This window comes from Chenopodium album, chromosome 4, assembly GCF_948465745.1.
Source record: "Chenopodium album chromosome 4, dcCheAlbu1.1, whole genome shotgun sequence".
Lineage (NCBI taxonomy): Eukaryota > Viridiplantae > Streptophyta > Magnoliopsida > Caryophyllales > Amaranthaceae > Chenopodium > Chenopodium album.
In genome coordinates, this window is record NC_137837.1 from 5,895,044 (window position 1) to 5,913,205 (window position 18,162).

At 35.4% G+C, this 18,162-nt stretch overlaps 3 protein-coding genes across 9 annotated transcripts; 1 reads left to right on the forward strand and 2 right to left on the reverse strand.

Annotated features, from left to right (window-relative positions):
- The first annotated feature begins 350 nt into the window (after positions 1–350).
- Positions 351–6,735, forward strand: LOC145628718 (chloride channel protein CLC-c-like). 2 transcript variants are annotated; one of them, XM_081681096.1, is made up of 8 exons: positions 351–759; positions 1,526–1,810; positions 2,218–2,418; positions 2,601–2,778; positions 3,414–3,676; positions 3,937–4,206; positions 4,568–5,696; positions 6,103–6,735. In XM_081681096.1, the coding sequence occupies exons 2-8, from the start codon at positions 1,596–1,598 to the stop codon at positions 6,190–6,192; spliced, it is 2,346 nt and encodes a 781-aa protein (XP_081537222.1). In that variant the 5' UTR covers positions 351–759; positions 1,526–1,595; the 3' UTR covers positions 6,193–6,735. The 2 variants fall into 2 exon arrangements, with proteins under 2 accessions (XP_081537222.1, XP_081537223.1); XM_081681097.1 differs by lacking the exon at positions 351–759 and adding an exon at positions 1,211–1,338.
- A 559-nt stretch (positions 6,736–7,294) lies between these two features.
- Positions 7,295–10,888, reverse strand: LOC145626460 (uncharacterized). Its single transcript, XM_081678896.1, has 5 exons — positions 10,494–10,888; positions 8,890–9,805; positions 7,859–8,268; positions 7,684–7,753; positions 7,295–7,602 (listed from the first exon to the last, which is right to left on the reverse strand). Exons 2-5 carry the CDS (start codon positions 9,675–9,677, stop codon positions 7,539–7,541), a joined length of 1,332 nt encoding a protein of 443 aa, XP_081535022.1. The 5' UTR covers positions 9,678–9,805; positions 10,494–10,888; the 3' UTR covers positions 7,295–7,538.
- Positions 10,889–11,752: 864 nt separating this feature from the next.
- On the reverse strand, positions 11,753–16,385 carry LOC145628719 (uncharacterized). 6 transcript variants are annotated; one of them, XM_081681103.1, is made up of 4 exons: positions 16,065–16,385; positions 12,872–15,542; positions 12,730–12,782; positions 11,753–12,534 (listed from the first exon to the last, which is right to left on the reverse strand). In XM_081681103.1, exons 1-2 carry the CDS (start codon positions 16,135–16,137, stop codon positions 14,341–14,343), a joined length of 1,275 nt encoding a protein of 424 aa, XP_081537229.1. In that variant the 5' UTR covers positions 16,138–16,385; the 3' UTR covers positions 11,753–12,534; positions 12,730–12,782; positions 12,872–14,340. The 6 variants fall into 6 exon arrangements, with proteins under 6 accessions (XP_081537229.1, XP_081537226.1, XP_081537228.1 ...); XM_081681100.1 differs by having other exon boundaries at positions 12,872–12,946; positions 14,279–16,377; XM_081681102.1 differs by having other exon boundaries at positions 11,753–12,054; positions 12,242–12,534; positions 12,872–16,377.
- Between the last annotated feature and the right edge of the window lie 1,777 nt (positions 16,386–18,162).

Sequence of the window (18,162 nt, forward strand, 5' to 3'; positions counted from 1 at the left end):
TTATTGTTCAAAAGATCCTATTCTACTACTTACTACGGAGTAATATTACATTGATATTAAATTCAATGTCAAAACAATATTCATTATAAAGGATTTAGATTATGATTGAACAATTCAAAAACAATATTCAATTCAGCTCTATTCTGTTCAGTTCAGCTCAATTAAGTAAATATGAACAGACTCTTAAATTCCTTAATGGAAATAATAATGTAATTAAGGGACAAAGAAAGTACGAATTACCCTTTATCCTAATTTGGTGATGAGTTAATAGGATAACATTTTCATGTCCCATCTAATAAACATCCTCCAATTATTTATTATAAAAAAAAAAAGCATGGTATTAAGGCTCCCCATAATCACAAGTGATTCCAACAAATTCACAAGCATCATGTTCTTCTAAACCTTGAATTACATGTTCTCTCAAATTTTATTACGGAGTACCCCACATTCTTCATTTGTTCTGCACAATCAAACAAGATTGTCTTCAGCTATTTAGGATTTACTCTTCCCGAAATTTTCTCTCTCCAATCGCTAAATGCCAGCTTGTCTTCTATTTCTTCGTTAAATACCACATCTCTATTTTGTGTTGCCAAATTTTATTCTAAATCATCAATGATTTGCTTGTGAATTTTTCTTTTCAATTTCCTATAATTTCATCTTTTACAGTCATTATTGCTGGATTGGATTTGTTTTTCATTGGGGTTGCTTCAATATCACTCAACTTTTCTGGGTGTTCTGAATTATGCTGATTGATCAGAGGTATGTTTAAATTTTCAGTTTTTTTCCCTTCAAAATTCAATCTTTTTGCCTTTTCTATTAATGGGTTTTTGGTTAATTCAGAAAATCATTTCTGGGTTTTTTTTTCTGATGAAGTCTTTATCTTCATTCTCCCTCCAAAACTCAAATCTTAATTAATTTGCTAATTTGTATTTATATTCTTGTTTATGGGTAATTTCATGTATCATTAGAATGTTTGGATTTATGTTATTAGTTTACTTGAAATATAAAGCAAGTAGAAGTTGACTTGTGATCGTCATCTAAGATTTTGTAGATGTTGGTATGATTTGATTTGGTGGTGTAACTGGTGTTCTTAAATTAATATGGTTGTTGATGATAAAAAGCTCATGCACTTTACGCAAGTTGCATATGATTACCTTACCTGCTAGAACTTTTTAGAGCATCTGTAAGCTCTTTAAAGTAATATAAATAAAAATTGATTAGTTTTTAAGTAATTTTGTTGCCTTGAATTTGGAGCCCATGTCTCAATTTTATGTATGTAGTCTTTTTTATAGTAATGAACTTGCCATCATGATCAACTATAATCTAATCAGTTTTATGGTATGTTTAATTCATTTAGAATTTATGATTACTTTCAATTTGAATTGCCTATGCTGATTATGCATTGGTTTCTGGCTGTGTTTGACTATGAATGTGTTGCATGATGAACAAGTTACATTTGTTTTGCATTGGTCATTCTGTTTTCTTGTTTGTTAATTGAGCCTTGTAATCTGATGTATGTTCTCAGGAGGACTCTCAAATATAGGAACCGGGTTGTGGTAGGAAAGTGATCCTATACATACTATAGCTACTTGGGTATGGAGCCACATAATAATGATGTGAACCACAATGATGAAGAGAATGATGTGGAAAACCTTGGAGAATCGGATGGCCGGGAGGAAGAGAAATGGTCATCCTTATCGGAGAGGAACATGTCAATGAGGATGCCACTTCTGAGAAAAAGGACAAATACTACCTCTCAGATTGCTGTTATCGGTGCCAATGCCTGTCCCATCGAGAGTCTTGACTATGAGTAAGTAAAATTCTTTGATTACATACTATAGTTACTACGGTATATACATTTAAGACACATAGTAATAACGCGCAGACAACCTTTACAATACCTAACAAGTCAAATCATTCAGTGGCTTGTGAAATGTATTGCTTGTTTTATTGCTTCTCCCCTCTCTATTTCCTTGGTATTACATGGCTAGTCATTCTTGTCGATCATGATGGAGTGATGAGCAGAGTTTTTGAGGTTTATGGTTGACAACTACCAGACTGTTAATTCTTTAATCCTATGTTACTTGGACATGGAGACAAGGATCTGGTAATTCATCGGATTGTTGGTTTACTATACAGTCCAGCGTTCAGACTAGCACTTGCTTTTGATTGCTGCTATATAGTTTCCTTATTTTCCATTTTTATCTGGCATTTCAGGATGATTGAAAATGAATTGTTTAAGCAAGATTGGAGAGGAAGAAAAAAGGTTCAAATATTTCAGTATGTGTTCCTAAAGTGGGGATTGGCTCTCCTCATTGGTCTTACTACTGGACTTATTGGCTTTTTCAACAACATTGCAGTTGAAAATATATCTGGTTTCAAATTGTTGCTCACTAACAAACTCATGCTTCAGGGAAGGTAAGTTTCATTAATACGTGTCTAATATTTTTTTATAAAGAAAATACATGTCTAATATTGAACAATAATGTTCCAGTTTGTTTAATACCATTATTAAAAATGCTACATCAATTAGAGTTTGAAAATTTTACTCTGGTTCTTATATATTGTTTATTGTTTTATGCATTATGGTTCTAGTACAGTTACTTCAAGGCTTTTCTTGCATTTGCTGGATTGAATATAACTTTTGCTGCTGCTGCCGGATCACTTTGTGCCTTTTTGGCTCCTGCTGCTGCGGGATCTGGTATCCCTGAGGTCAAAGCCTATCTTAACGGTGTTGATGCTCCTTCAATCTTGGCTCCTATCACACTCTTTGTAAAGGTAAATGACTCCCTCAATATCCTGAGGGTTTTTAATTTTGGGGGGTGGGGTGAAGAGTGACTGAAGATATCTCACTTCTTTCATGATAAAGTCTGATGATTAGTGATCAAGAATTGCTTTTATGCTAACATTCCTTCCTCCAAAGACGGAGATCTTCGTTTTGATAATATTTCTATTTATGCAGTTATATGATAAAATTCTTAATCTTTATCCATACCTGCAAAGAAAGAACGGTTCAATTATTTTTTCTGTAAGGCAATTTAATTATGAGTTGAGTGGTTATTACTCAGTCTCTCTAATGAGGCTAACTAAAGAATTTTTAAGCATATGCTCTAAAATTTAGCCAACTGGATTATGATTTATGAATCATTACCAGAAGATTTTTCAAGTGTATGCACGAACAGTCAGGAGGTTTCTTTCATGTGATTGTTTATGAACTGACTAATACATTCCTGAACTTGAAGTGTTTATTCCCATCTGTATAAAGGAAATAAATTTCTAGTTTTCAGCTCTTATGCCTTTACTAGAGAAATTTTTCTTTGGTGATCAATCTTGTACTAATAGTGAAAGTGAGTCAGTTTGGCATGAAGAGATACTAGTTATAATTGTTGATTCACTCAATGTTTCATGGTCAGATCTTTGGCTCTGTTCTTGGTGTTTCTGCTGGGTTTGTGGTTGGTAAGGAAGGCCCTATGGTTCATACTGGGGCTTGCATTGCCAATCTACTTGGTCAGGGTGGCTCTCGCAAGTATGGTTTGACCTGGAATTGGCTCAGATATTTCAAGAATGATAGAGACCGGCGAGATTTGATCACCTGTGGTGCTGCAGCTGGAGTGGCTGCTGCTTTTCGTGCTCCTGTTGGTGGTGTGCTTTTTGCCCTTGAAGAAGCAGCCTCCTGGTATGCTTACTCTTGTTTACCAGCAAAGTGATTTTTGTTCAATTTGAATCAGGAATTTGATGTATCATATAAGGTTTCATGTGATAGCTTAGCATAGAACAATGTATATAGAATGACTTAAAGTAGATAACTATAAGCAATGAAATGGTATGAAGTCTTTAAGAATCTATCAATGGTCTTTTGGTCTGTTACTCCAGAATTTTACAAAATCGGCTGTTTTATATATATTTTATTTACCCATTCATTTCAACATATTTCAGGTGGCGGAGTGCTCTTCTGTGGAGGACATTTTTTACCACAGCTGTAGTTGCCATAGTTTTGAGAAGCTTTATCCAATATTGTTGGAATGGGAAATGTGGTCTGTTTGGTCAGGGTGGGCTAATCATGTATGATGTTAGTAAAGAGGTATCAAGTTATGGTAGTTATGATATCCTGGCTGTGATATTTCTTGGAGTCATCGGAGGTGTTATGGGTAGCTTTTATAATTATCTTGTTGACAAGGTCCTCCGCACTTACAGTGTCATTAATGAGTAAGTTATTCTAATTGTCTGTCTACGAATATGCTTTATTTTAGGAATTAACCATTGTGGTATGTTTTAAATAGTGTAATGTTTTAATGTAGTAGGCCTTTATTCTATAGAAACTGGAAATCTTTAAAATTTTCCTTATGAAATTCATGGGGTTCTAAACTTCTAATGATTACTTAAACATGAAGCTCGAGTAATAGAGATTGCAAAACGCATATGATCATTTTAGTGAATTTAGTCTGTTGATATTTTGAAGGCACGAATATTACATGCACTATCATTGACAATGCATCTGTCTGTAGTAGATTATGTAGTTTCTATATGATAGAAAGCTTCTAATGCCCCCATGTCTAATGCCTTGCAGAAAAGGTCCATCCTTCAGAGTTTTGCTTGTTATAATTATATCTGTCCTGACAACATGCTGTGCCTTCGGCCTTCCATGGCTCGTAAGTTGCACCCCATGTCCGACAGATTCAGAAAACGAGTGCCCAACTATTGGTGAAATTGGGCATTACAAAAGCTTTCAATGTCCTTCTGGATCCTACAATGATCTTGCTTCTCTCTTCCTCACCACAAGCGATGATGCTATACGCAATCTTTTCAGCAACACCATTATAAGAGAATTTCAGATGTCTTCACTCTTCATATTCTTTGTTACAATTTATTTCCTTGGGATCGTCACTTATGGGATTGCAGTACCCGCAGGACTATTCATACCTGTAATTTTAGCTGGAAGTGTTTATGGTCGTATTGTAGGTAGAGTCTTTCACTCTGTGTCAGTGCTTGATACGGGTCTATTCTCTCTACTGGGAGCTGCCTCATTTCTCGGGGGAACAATGAGAATGACAGTCTCTTTATGTGTGATATTGCTTGAGCTTACCAATAATCTATTACTGCTTCCCCTTGTGATGATAGTTCTCCTCATATCTAAATCAGTGGCTGATTGCTTCAACCGTGGTGTATATGACCAAATAGTGAAACTAAAAGGGTTGCCATATTTGGAAGCTCATGCAGAGCCTTATATGAAGCACTTGGTGGCCGGCGATGTTGTTTCTGGACCATTAGTCACCTTTTCAGGTCTGGAGAAGGTGGAAACTGTTGTACATGCTTTGCAAAGTACAGGGCATAATGGTTTTCCTGTTATTGGTGAACCACCTTTTTCAGACTCACCCGAGTTGTGTGGATTGGTTCTGAGGTCACATCTGCTTGTTTTGCTGAAGGCAAAGTATTTCTCCAAAGAGAGGAGGCTTTCGGGTAGAGATATCTTGAAGAAGTTCTCTCCCTCTGACTTTGCTAAGCCTGGGACCGGGAAAGGGCTTAAGTTGGAGGATATATCTTTAACAGAGGAAGACATGGAAATGTGGATTGATCTTCATCCAATAACTAATGCATCTCCATATACTGTGCTTGAGACTATGTCGTTGGCCAAAGCTATGATTCTCTTCAGGCAACTTGGACTGAGACATATGTGTGTTGTACCAAAGAGTCAAGGGGTAAGTTATTACTCGTATAATTTTTATTTATTTTTATTAATGAGTTATTGAGCTCCGAATCCCTTCCCCCCCCCCCCCCCCCCCCCTCTTCCCCTTTCTCTTCTCTTAACTAGTATAACTACTATTTTGAGCTTCATTGCTTGTTAAAAGTATCTGTATGCTGTGCAATCTAACTGTGTATTAAGAGTATGTTGCTGATATTTTGACCTTTTTTGGAAATCAATTGTTGTTGGATCACTTAGCTTGTGTGACTAGCTCGCATTGTTATCAGTTTGTACAAGCTGCTTGAGTCAGCTTTTAGTATTGTCCTGACTTGTTAAACTTGTATTGTTATCCTACATTCCATAAATTACTAGTATAAAAAACCAAATTAAGTATGTGTCTGATGCTCCTTTTCTTAATGCAGAGACCCCCAATTGTTGGAATTTTAACGCGACATGACTTCATGTCTGAGCATATACTCGGACTCTACCCCCATATGAAGCAGCACAAGTAAAATTATCCATGGAGAGCTCAATGTCCGGTGGATATTCTGGTTTCTTATTTTTACAGCTATTCTTTTTTCCCATTCTTCCCCCCCCCCCCCCCCCCTTGCTGAAGCATGTGAAGTCGCGACTTTTGAAGTTGGTTTGGAATTAGGAGATATATCAAGTGTCTGCCCGGAATTTAGAAGGAATGCATCTTCATGCAAATATGACGGTTGATTGGCGTCTCGCACTCCTATATCATGTGAATATTCATCATATTTCTGTTACTTCAACTTAGGAGTGTTAATATTTCATCAGAAAATAGGCTCCTATCATCATTCTTATGGCATTATATTAGTTGGGATATTTTTTAGTTTTTTACATAAGACTGGAATGTTAATAATGAAGTTTTGTTTTCAATTTTCTGAGGGGTAGGGATGATTCATCCATATTCACAGAATTTATACCTGAAAATTTTACTTTGATATATTTTTTATATTTTATGTAAATTTCAAAACAGAATTGTCTGAAATAGTTAATTACTGGTATCTTAATGTCAGTGCCTTGTTATATACGGAGTAGATTGTTTTCGTGTTATGTTTATGGTATGTATGGCTTTCGAAGTTCAAATTATCATCAGTGGTTCTCCGGTTTAGTCTCTTTTGTTAGTTGTGTTCTTGATGCTTGTCGTTTGCCCTTGTTCTGGCAAAGAATACGGAGTACATTTGTTACAAGATCAGAGATTGCATGGTCAAATTTCTGTTAATACAATCAATTCATTAGCCCAACCTTCTCTAAGCAATCTTACTGTTTTGTACTGCAATGTTCTTAAATCCTTATGCAACATGAATCAGTCTACCTTATTGCCCTCAATCGTTTTCTTGCACCTCGATTCAATGGTTTCATGTACGTTCATCACTTCTCTTTATTGGTCCTATTTCTTCACTAGCCTCCCTTGTACCTGGTACAATATACAATACCTAAGAATCGCCCTTGTTGAAACTTGAATGTAGGAAATTTAACTCTATACTGCTGCTAAACTGCTAATAAGCGCGTTAATCAGTATGGGTCAGTATTCACCTTTCTGGCCCGAAATTAGAACTTTGAATACCGAAAAGGCAGAAATTTGAATTGAAGAATGAACTAGAAACTCAAATTATCAAAAGAATAAGGAATATACAAATTAGCTTTTACATTATGTGGGGGAACACAAATAAATAAGCCTAACTAACTTACAAACAAAACAGAATTTTCAGGTACAAAAAATTTAAAATACTAGTATGCCATGTCACTGAATCCAAGTAGCTGACATGAATGAAGGTGTTTATTGGAACACTGCAATCATTTAGGAGGCTGCTGTAAGATAGAGGACCCTTTAACTGAGACGGAACTTAGGTCGGACCATAATTGCTCCTGGTCTTGCTTCATCAAATCGATACCTGCAATGTCAAGTTGCCATTTTATTACAAAATACAAAAATTAGCATTGGGGTTGATATGCAACGAGACACGCAGACTCACCCATTGTCAGCAAGGAAGGTCCTCACGGCGGTTGGAAGTGCAGCCCCACCCCGACTATGATTTCCTATGCCTGCCAATGAAGAGGCCAACTTTAGTAATGATGCAAAAGCAAAATTAATTTGAATTTGCAAGCAGTGGGATCCATACTATTTAGAGAGGTAATTGGCAGCTATACCTGTTATGATTTCCAACCATATTGGCTTCAGCCTATTTAATGCACCATTGTCTGGTTTTTCCAAATTATTGCAGCCATCAGGATATGAAGTACACCATTCTTCCGTTTTGGTCCTGAATCTGTTTGGAAGTTCTGAGGACCTTGAACCCTCAGACAGCATTTGGGTCTCAATCATATGCAGGCGTTCCTTCACTGCTTGGACTGCTTCTGACGCATGAAGACCATGCAAGTCCAGCCTCCAGATTCCATTATTCTCATTTCGTATGCTCAAAATATCACAGGCAGCCTTTGCGTTTAGACTTTGTGTAGCTTCCCATTCCTCCCGCGCTTTTAGAGAGAACTGTTGGGCAGAGATGTGATCACCTCGTAAAAACGAGTTAGTTGCTGCCCTGGAATGACGTGCAGCAGCCCTGTTGAGAGAAAAATGATTTACATTACATATAAGTAGAAGAATGATTGCTTATAATTAATATGCAAACACTAAGCTACATATAGATTTCCCTAATTGATACGGAAACAAGAATGACAAATTATTAGATTGCAAATAAATGGTTTAAATCAAACCTAAAAAAAAGCCTTAACTTCCCTAACCCAATTGGTTAGTACAAGATGAAGCTCTACTACAGAGCAATCTAGATTTACTTGATTCGATTCTCGGTAATGCATGCTATGACTCTCATAGTTATACAACTACACCCAACAACAGCAGATATTACTCTTAGACAGAAAATAAAACAACATTCCCCAGCCATTCTAATGTTGATCACAGGAGATGTTTTTTCAAAAACTGAAGCCTATGACATCCAAATAATCAGAATTCAGAAAAACCTGCTTTAGAAAAGGATATGTTCAAAGCTATCTCAATTTTGAAGCTACTTTTTTTCTTTTCTTTTTTTTTTTATATTATTATTAGTACACCTTATGTGACTTATCCTTTTAAAAAGATTCAAATCAGAAAGCAGATACACATACTTTGCATACAAAATTAACTGAGCATTATTAATGTGAATAGCAAGTATAGAAACCCAAACCTCATCATCTTTATTGCATCTTTACGGCTGCTTAAGTACACATCATCCTCTTCCCACTCAGGCTCAACAGGCACAGATGTCAACTGCCCCAGCATTGCATTGAATTCCATACAATCATCAAATAGCTTTCCAGCAGAAAGAGTAACATCATTCGTCACATTTTCGATGTTATTACCAACACATGGCTTCAGAACAGACCACGTCGTGGCAGATTCAGACATACGTTTCAAGGAAGCATCTCTTTTTGCAGGTATCAATTTTCCATTGGTCACTGGTTCCATATTACTAAAGCTAGAACTTTTCATTACAACATTCTCATGTTCCGGTGAACTCTGGTCATAAACCATGGCTTTCAAAAAGGATGATGCTTTGTCAAAGTCACCACCTGCAGCAGCAATTATATCCTCAATCAAACTATCATCAGCCCAGTCGAATAGCTGTTTAAGCTGTCTAGAGACCAAATCGTTATTGTTGTTCAGAGAAATCTGACTGATCTGAGGCCCTACAGAGCTATTAATTCCAGAAGACTTGCCATTCAAGTCTTCTTTTAAAGGAGCTGGAAAATCTAGTGAAGGCAGTATAACTGATGAGAATGATTTCACTTGGCGTTGCTTGTTTCTTGAAAATGTTTTTTCAGGTTGAACTGTACCAGAAAGTGAAGGAAACGCCTCATTACTAGGCCGATCATCAGGATTGTCGTTCTTCCTTTGCTGCTGGTCAAAAGCAGCCCAACCAGAAGTCTTCCCACGTCTCTGAGACATCTTCGGATCACCCTTGCTCGCAATCATATCACTCAAACTCTCAAACCAAGTAGCAAGGATCTATCCGGGAGCTGATTTTCCCTCCACAAACTAAATAATACCCTTGAAATAAATAGCGCCTCTGATAAGTCTCCGCTTTCTACAACAATAAAAACCTGATATCCGACACACAACACACAAAAACGGACTTTAAAAACTTGCATTATGTTGTATAGACAGATATACGAATTCGACAGGTGCACTACCAAAATCACGGCATATGATCATTAGTTCTGGCAGGAAATCCCAACCATTCCCAATTGTCTATTTCCAACTTCAATAGAGTTTTTCAGTTGACATACACCAATTGTTACAAACTTGATTCATAAATCCATACCCGGTATTAGACAAACAAAACACGAACACTGAAACCGCTAACTCAATCAGTTTATTAACATGAAACCGCTAAACAACTAAGATAATTTAATAAGCTGTTGGTCGATTTTGAATTTTTGATAACCCAATTAACTGGAGACATATACAGCACTAAAAAAATAAAAATTGATACAAATAAACTAATCACACATATAATCAAGCTTAAAAGATGAACATGAATCAACAAATTTTCTATAACTTTGATTAAATAAACAATAATTAAACTGACAAAAGATTAATATTTAAGAAATTAGCTCAAATTTGACCAATCAAACAATGATTAATCTCAGAATTAAACACCCCATCACCAATTTCCAATCAAACAAATTTAAAAAACTCATAAACAAAAACCCCAAGAATGAAAAACAAATTAAATTGAAAATTTGTAATAAAAATTAACAAAATTAAACATTGTGGATGGATGATTACCTAAAAGGACGTCAAATAATCACCGGAAAATACTATTTCGGAGAACTAAACTGGAGGTAACGAAACCAAGGGGTAAATCTGGAAGAAAGAGAATTGTTGAAATCAGAAGCGTTGAAGATGGAAGGATCGGACGGCTGGGAAGCAATGGAAGAAGCTGAAGAACATCTGAAGCTGTAAAAATCCATAAAAATCAAACCTTGAAATTGTTTGTTGAACTGATCAAACAAAAAAAAAAAAAAATTGTTTGTTGAAAGATGAAGAGGAAGAAGAAGGAAGAAACCCAGAAAGAGGAAAGGAAGGTTTTTGAAGAAGTGAATTAGATTTGATTCGTTGGGTTATTTTCAAACACAAACTTTATTTTAATTTACTACGTATTTTTATTTTTTAAAATTGCCTATTAGTCCCAACTCCCAAGTCTCCTAACCTAAGTCCTAAATATGTGGAGGTGATAAAAAAAAGGTCGGGTTTGTGCATAAAAATTGTGCCCAAATTCGCAAAAAGGATCGGATTTTTCGGGCCAAAACGAACTTTTCAAGCTTTCCCAAATTGGGGTCGGACTGTGATTTTAAAATGCCTTTTAAGCCTTGTCCAAACCCACACGATTAACTTAGGATGATCATTCTCAAAAAGATCTCTAACACATTTTTAACTAGTTTGACTTTTTAATAGTACCACGTGTCTATGTTTACATTAGGTAGTATGAAAACCTAGGTACAAAGTACATCGTTGGCTACATACGGTGTGATGGTTGTAGTGGTGGAGAGAGAGGGGGAGAGGAGAGATTATGTATATATTTTAAACGAATCACTAATGTTCAACACGTTGCAATTTTAACCGGTTTAATATTATGGGCCCAATTATTAAGCAAACAATGTTCTTGTTCATCATGATTCATAGCTTTTATGTTCCAACCCAATATATGTTGGTCCCAAATTCGAACCATTATACAAGGGGGCCTACGTAGAAACGCAATTTGGTCCAAAATAATAAAAGGAAATTTTGAATTTTAACACCAGAAAAAAGCAAGAATTTGATTTTTAACACTACCAAAAATAATAATAATAATAATAATAAAATAATAAAAATAAAAATAAAAATTATTTTAACACCACCAAAATTTTAAAAAGTTGGCTTTCACCACCACATAACTGATTCATGGATGGAATCTGTTAATAGGGCTCACGATGTCTACATGTCAGCATATAATTGGTCCAAAATAATTAAAAAAAATTAAAAAAACAAAAACCCTAAAATTACCCTAGCCAAATCAAAATATATTCCATCTCTTCCAAGTTTCATTGTACATGAGTACATGACACTAAAATCACAGGATGTTTCTACAGTTTAATGGTCTTCTTTTCCCATCAGAGTAAGGAGGAAGAGTAGTATCCTTCACGACTCTCACCCCTTCCTCCTTCCTTCCACTGGCTTTTGCAATATTTTTAGTCTGTTCTACCAGTATAATAACTCGATATCTCCTAAAGTCCTTCATAGCCGTTGCTACTTTCACCCTTGTCTGCACATCATCAGTTCTACAGTTTTTAATCACATTGCTCAAAACCTATTCACAAACACAATTAAACACATGTCAAAAAGACCAATAATTTAAAGAACAAAACAGTCAACTAATAAAAGATTTTTAGACCAGGAGGAGAAATTAATTGCTCCAGGTACTTTTGAGTGGACTTGAAGCATATCGAATGGCACTACAGCAGTTGGAAGTACAGTTGATCAAGGCCGCATCATACCCCATATCCACCTCCACCACCTCCAAGAGCCTCTTCTTCATTTCAATCTAGCTTTTTTCCATTGTGGATCTGTGCCAATTGTTCTCTCTCAGCTACATACTTCTCGTTTTCTCAATTTCTTGGTCCTGCATCTTCTTAAACTTGGCTGCCTCCTCAACCCTGCAATGAAAGGGAAAAGAAAGCTGCTTCTTCCCATTGTGGATCTGTGCCAATTGCAGCCTCTCAGCTACATACTTCTTGTTTTCTCAATTTCTTAGTCCTGCATCTTCTTAAACTTGGCTGCCGCCTCAACCCTGAAATGAAAGGGAAAAGAAAGCTGAAAAGTGTATGCTAGTGATGCTACTACATAATTGCAATATGCATGTCAGCAAAAATTTGTTACAAGCCAAACTTTACATAAAAGATAGACAGGCTTCAAACTTTTTCTTACAAATTACAACATAATGAATAACCAGGACAGATAATTGAGGAAAGAACAATGTAATCACCTGAGTCTTGAGTGAAATAGACACATCTCAGATAGCACCACAGCTACAAGGTCCTTGCACAAACAAACGAGATTAAAACCATTAGGTGCTTCGGAATATAGACCTCTACTTTGTTAATGCTGTCGTGTGAATCATGCTTTACCTTAGTGATGAGAGTGTTGTAGACTTGCAGGCAAAAAGGCAGCAGAGAATTGAGCTTTGCTCATGGCCAGGAATCCTGTGGTTTAGTCATGGTTATAAGCCTTTTAATCTCTGCCTCTACCAGTATTGGCTCAGACATGTCAGTTGGGTGCCAATAAGGCTATACACACCAGCCAACAGAAGCAATAGCTGCAATATAATCACATTCTATATACTGTGCTTTGTATTACATACAAGGAGAGAATAGAGAGTCAGAAAAAGGTGTCGTATCATTTATCAATGTACTTAAATTATGTTGATGCAACTATGCAAGGGATTCTAGTAAGAAGAATTTAGCTACAAGGAAACCAACAAATCTTACAAAATAAAATAAGTCTCACGTATTTAGCAACCCTTACAAATCAACAGTAAGCACTAAGCAGTATATTCATTGTATAATTGTACAGAGAAATCAGAACAAACAACAAAAATCTATAACACAAGTAACTCACTCAAATTGGCCTAAATAAGCATGTGTTGATGAGAAGAATAGACATTCAAGCATTTAGATGATTGGATATACTAACATTTCAAGTAAAAGGAAATGTGGCAATTAGATAACAATATCAGCCGAACAATTTTTCTTCAATTCAACCAAGTTTTAATACATCTTCTAACTGCAAGATAATACGAAAAATTCTCATTGCATTCTTTTTAGCAATATAACTGATTGATCAATACTCGGCAAAAAAGAAGTCATCCTGCACTTATCATGGCATTAGCATGAGACTACAGAATTTGCCTTCTGTAACATGCAAGCATTTTTAATCTTAGCCACTTGGAGTCAGTTGCTAAGTGTGCCGTCTCTAAGTTTAGAATTCATTTCCATTAACAAGTTATAGCTTTCATACTCTGCAATATCATTAACTATCAAACCATCAATAATATTCCTAAAGATATCCACACAACAAAGAAAATTTCCAGCTCAGAGTATCAAACTATCAATAATATAAGTAATACTCCCTCCATCCCTAAATTAGAAGTCTCTTTCCAATTATTATGTGAATAATAAATGCTAGAAAGAGGCTTTGTATTAAGGGACGACAAGAGGATTAAATTTCAATTCAGGGGTTACATACATAAAGCTTTCATCCATCTGCAAGAGAGTTAAAATGATGGGTAATGTGGTTAAAAAACCCATCGTAGCTGAGATTATACACTTCATAGGACAGAAGGCAAATGAGAGAATGTCAATTTTGAGGATAATTGCCAACAAAGCCATAAAGTTTAAAGGCCTCAAACTATATATAATGAAAAGAGAACAATACAGTTGGTACAAAGAATATTAAAATCAAGATGAAGCTTCTTATAATTTTTATTTCTTTCAAGTGATACAAAAGTAATGGTCAACTGTAGAACAGCAACATACCTGATGCACAAATTTTTCCAAAATCTCATGGTTGTAAGTATTGAAACCATCTCAAATTCAACTCAATTGATGAACTTTCGCAGCAACTCCTTATCACGAAACAAAAGGCCGGTGAACAACGAGAATGTGTCGGCGTCAGCTTCAAATCCGTTGCTAACCATAATATCTCGATAGTGTAAGGCATTTGGAAAGTCATTGTGTTGAATAAATCCTTTTATAACCGTGTTATAGGTTATACCATCTGGAAAGCAGCTCTTTTCTTCCATATTAGTGAGAAGTTGAACAGCTTCACTCATGAGCCCTTTCTTGCAGAAGGCTTTGACCATTATATTGTATGTTTTAACATTAGGTTGCAGACCTTTTGTTACAAGATCTGAAAAGAACTTTGCTGCATCTTCAAGTTGTCCAGCCTCACACAAGTTGTCTATTAGGATATTGTAGATGACAACATTTGGCTTAACACCATTATCCTCCATTTCTTCAAGCAATTTCACTGCCTCATCAAGTTGTGCACTTTTGCAAAGACTGTCAAGCAAGGAGGCATAGGTGACAACATTTGGAGTAACTCCGGCAGCTAGCATTTCCTTGAACAATTTACGTGCATTTAGGATTCTATTGGCTTTGCACAGTCCATCAATAAGAGTGCTATAGGTAACAACATTAGGTGTGATATCTTTCCGAAACATCTCTTGGAAAATGTTAAGGGCCTTGTCAATGTTTTTAGCCTTGCAATATCCATTAATCATAGTGTTGAAACTGAAAAGGTCAGGCTCACAGCCATTTTCAGCCATGAGAACGAGTAGGTTCTCTGCATCCTCCATCTGACCGCACAAACAGTATCCATCCAGTAAGGCAGTATAAGTAATGATGTCAGGAGTCACGCCTTTCTCAATCATGTGCTTTAGAATGGACTGAGCTTGATCAACACAACCATCTTTACAAAACATGTCAACCAGCATGCTGTAGGTCTGAACATTTGGTGCTATGTTGCTGTCTAACATCTCGGTCAGCACACGCTTAGCCTCATCCCCACAACCGGAATTGTAGAGGCCTCGAACCAAGGAAGTAAAAGTGACAACATCGGGTTTAATGCCCTGAGTTTTCATGGAGGAGAACAGGTCCAGGGCCTGTTGTAACAACCTGTCCTTACAAAGACTATCGATAATAGTGCTGTATATAACAATGTCGGGCTTAAAATGAGATCGAGATTGCATTTTGTTGAGCAAAGTGAGAGCAGACACATTGTCGCCAATCCTACAAAGTCCTTTGACAATAGTACTATACGTAATTAAGTTGGGTTGGAAACCAAGCTTGAGAATTTGATTCAACAAATGAGCAGCTTGGGGTAGCTTATCAGAGTGAATATAGCCATTAATTAAGGTGTTAAAAATGACACAATCAAGGGGATAACCAAGCTTAATGATTTTACCAAGTACAGAAAAGCCGAAATCAATTCTGCCCAGATGACAGTAGCAATTGGCAAGAATACCAATTGAATGCATATTGGGTTTGATTCCATACAACTCAATCTGCCGGAAGAGAGAGATAATGGTGGAATGTGGATTAAAGCGCTTCAATTTGACAATAGCAGTAAATAACTGATTGAAATACATAACAGAAGGAAGAGGGCGCAAATTAACCATTTGATTATATAGAAAAAGAGGGGATTTAAGATCGGAAAACCCTAATTTGGATTGTTGAGTAATTGAAGTTAGAAACAATTGACGATTTTGGAAAGAAGAGAAAAGTCGAAAATGGGAAAGAAAAGAAGGGGAAAGAGAAATACCGGCATTAAAGAAGAAAGCAGAAGCTTTAGAAGGAATCATCATCATCATCATCATCATCATCATCATCATCATCCCTGAGTTTCTCGCAATCTTGGGTCTCCTACTCCACTTTGTTGCTTTTGAGTCTTTGACAGCCTTCGGTGTAAAATGGGAAATCTCATTTTGACTGTACGAAATTAATTATTCGTAGTATTTGGATGAGTTCTTAAGAATTAAAAAAAAAAAATTTAAAAAAATACTTAGTAAATACGGTTGCTACAAACATTCCTAATACTCCATCGGTTTTAAAATACTTGTTCAATTTCTCCGTGCGTGGAGATTTAGGAGAAACTGAAGAAATAATAAAATATGGAGGTAATTGGGTAAGGGAAATAATAAATAAAATAAAATAAAAATAATGGATAGAATTAGAGGAGAGAGGATATGGAATTAATAAATACAGAGTAAATATTTATGTTGGATCCACTAGGTGAGAGAAATTGATTGAATATTTTACCAAATAAGGAAATAGAACAAGTATTTAAAAATGGATGAAAAAGGAAAAAGGAGCAAGTATTTAAAAACGGAAGGAGTGTAAAATATGTGTGAAAATTTTAAGGTACAACCTCATGTACCTTGCTTGGTATAGACAAAAAAATGTGCAAAGAACATGTACGTGTTTTGTTAAGAACATATAATTGTTTTGTAAAGAACATCTAATTTTATAATTTTTATTTTTATACTCCCTCCGTCCAATAATATAGTTCTTGTTTGTGTTTTTTCACGGTATTTAAGAAATATGAGGAAAAGGCAAATAATATACATTAATAAAAGTAAAATACAATCATAAACAAAATTTAGGGAGAGAAAGTACAATACATGTGCAAAATTTGAGGGTAAATTAGGAAGTACAATAAATAAAGTTAAAAAAAATTAAGGGTATAATAGACGTGACATACTATCCAAAAAAATAGAAACAGGAACAAAATTTTAGTTCTCCTAGATAGGAAAACGGGAACTATATTATTAGACAAGTGAGTATCTACTGTGGCGGACCCACGAAGGCACAAGGGGTTTTTGGGAAAAAAAAAAGTGTTCAAAGAGACCGCTTATTTAAGATAAGTGGTCCGCTTTCCATGTTAAAATAATAAAGACATGTCTTAAATAACATGTCTCTTTTAGGCTGTCATACTTGTTGCTTCCATGTTAAAAGAAAAGAGAACTGCTATTTATAAAACAGGCCTTTTAGGGTTCGTTTGGCATTGCTTTGTTTTTTTTTTTTTTTGTTGTATAAAAGTATATAATATATGTCACATAATGAATCAAAAATTATTTAAACTTATTAAAATCATAATAATTTTGAAAACTGACTACAAAAAGGTGGAAACACTTTTTTCTTGTTTCTTGTTTTTGGATTTTAGTTTTTTAAAAAAAAACAGGAAACTAAAAAACAAAAATGATGCCAAACAAGCCCTTAGATTTTGGTTTTTTTTTTCATTGAAATAAATTACTTTTACTTATAATTGTACATTTTTTTTAAGACTCTCATTAAGTTATAAAAAAAACTGTAAAGTAGTAGAATATATAATTTTGAAATTATAAAATGTACGGAGTATATATTTATACTTTACTTTTTTAATCACCATACATACTACATAATACAAAACATAACAATAAAAAATTAAAATGAGTAACTTATTATTCTTAAAAACTCCTATTTACACACTAGTTTGTTACTCCGTAATTAACAAGGATAATGATACAACTAATTTAAAAGGAAGCAATAATGATCTACATGCAACAATACAAGGTCCACAAGATGGTTGGGGGAAGACTTTTGATTGAGTAGTTTCGGTTGCATTTTCCATCCATTGGTCCTACTTTGTTTACTAGCTACCCGCACCAGTGGACCACTGACAAAAGTGACAAATCCAAATTCAATCCATGAATCATGAGTCCAACTGTTTTCGTACTCCGTCAAAAGAAACGATTAATAATATTACGGCGTACTTGTAATTATTTTCAACGTCAACGTGTTACACGGAGTGTCGGAATAAAATTCATTTCAACTCTATTCATTTCAGTTCAACACAGTTCAGTAAATTAGAATAGGCCCTT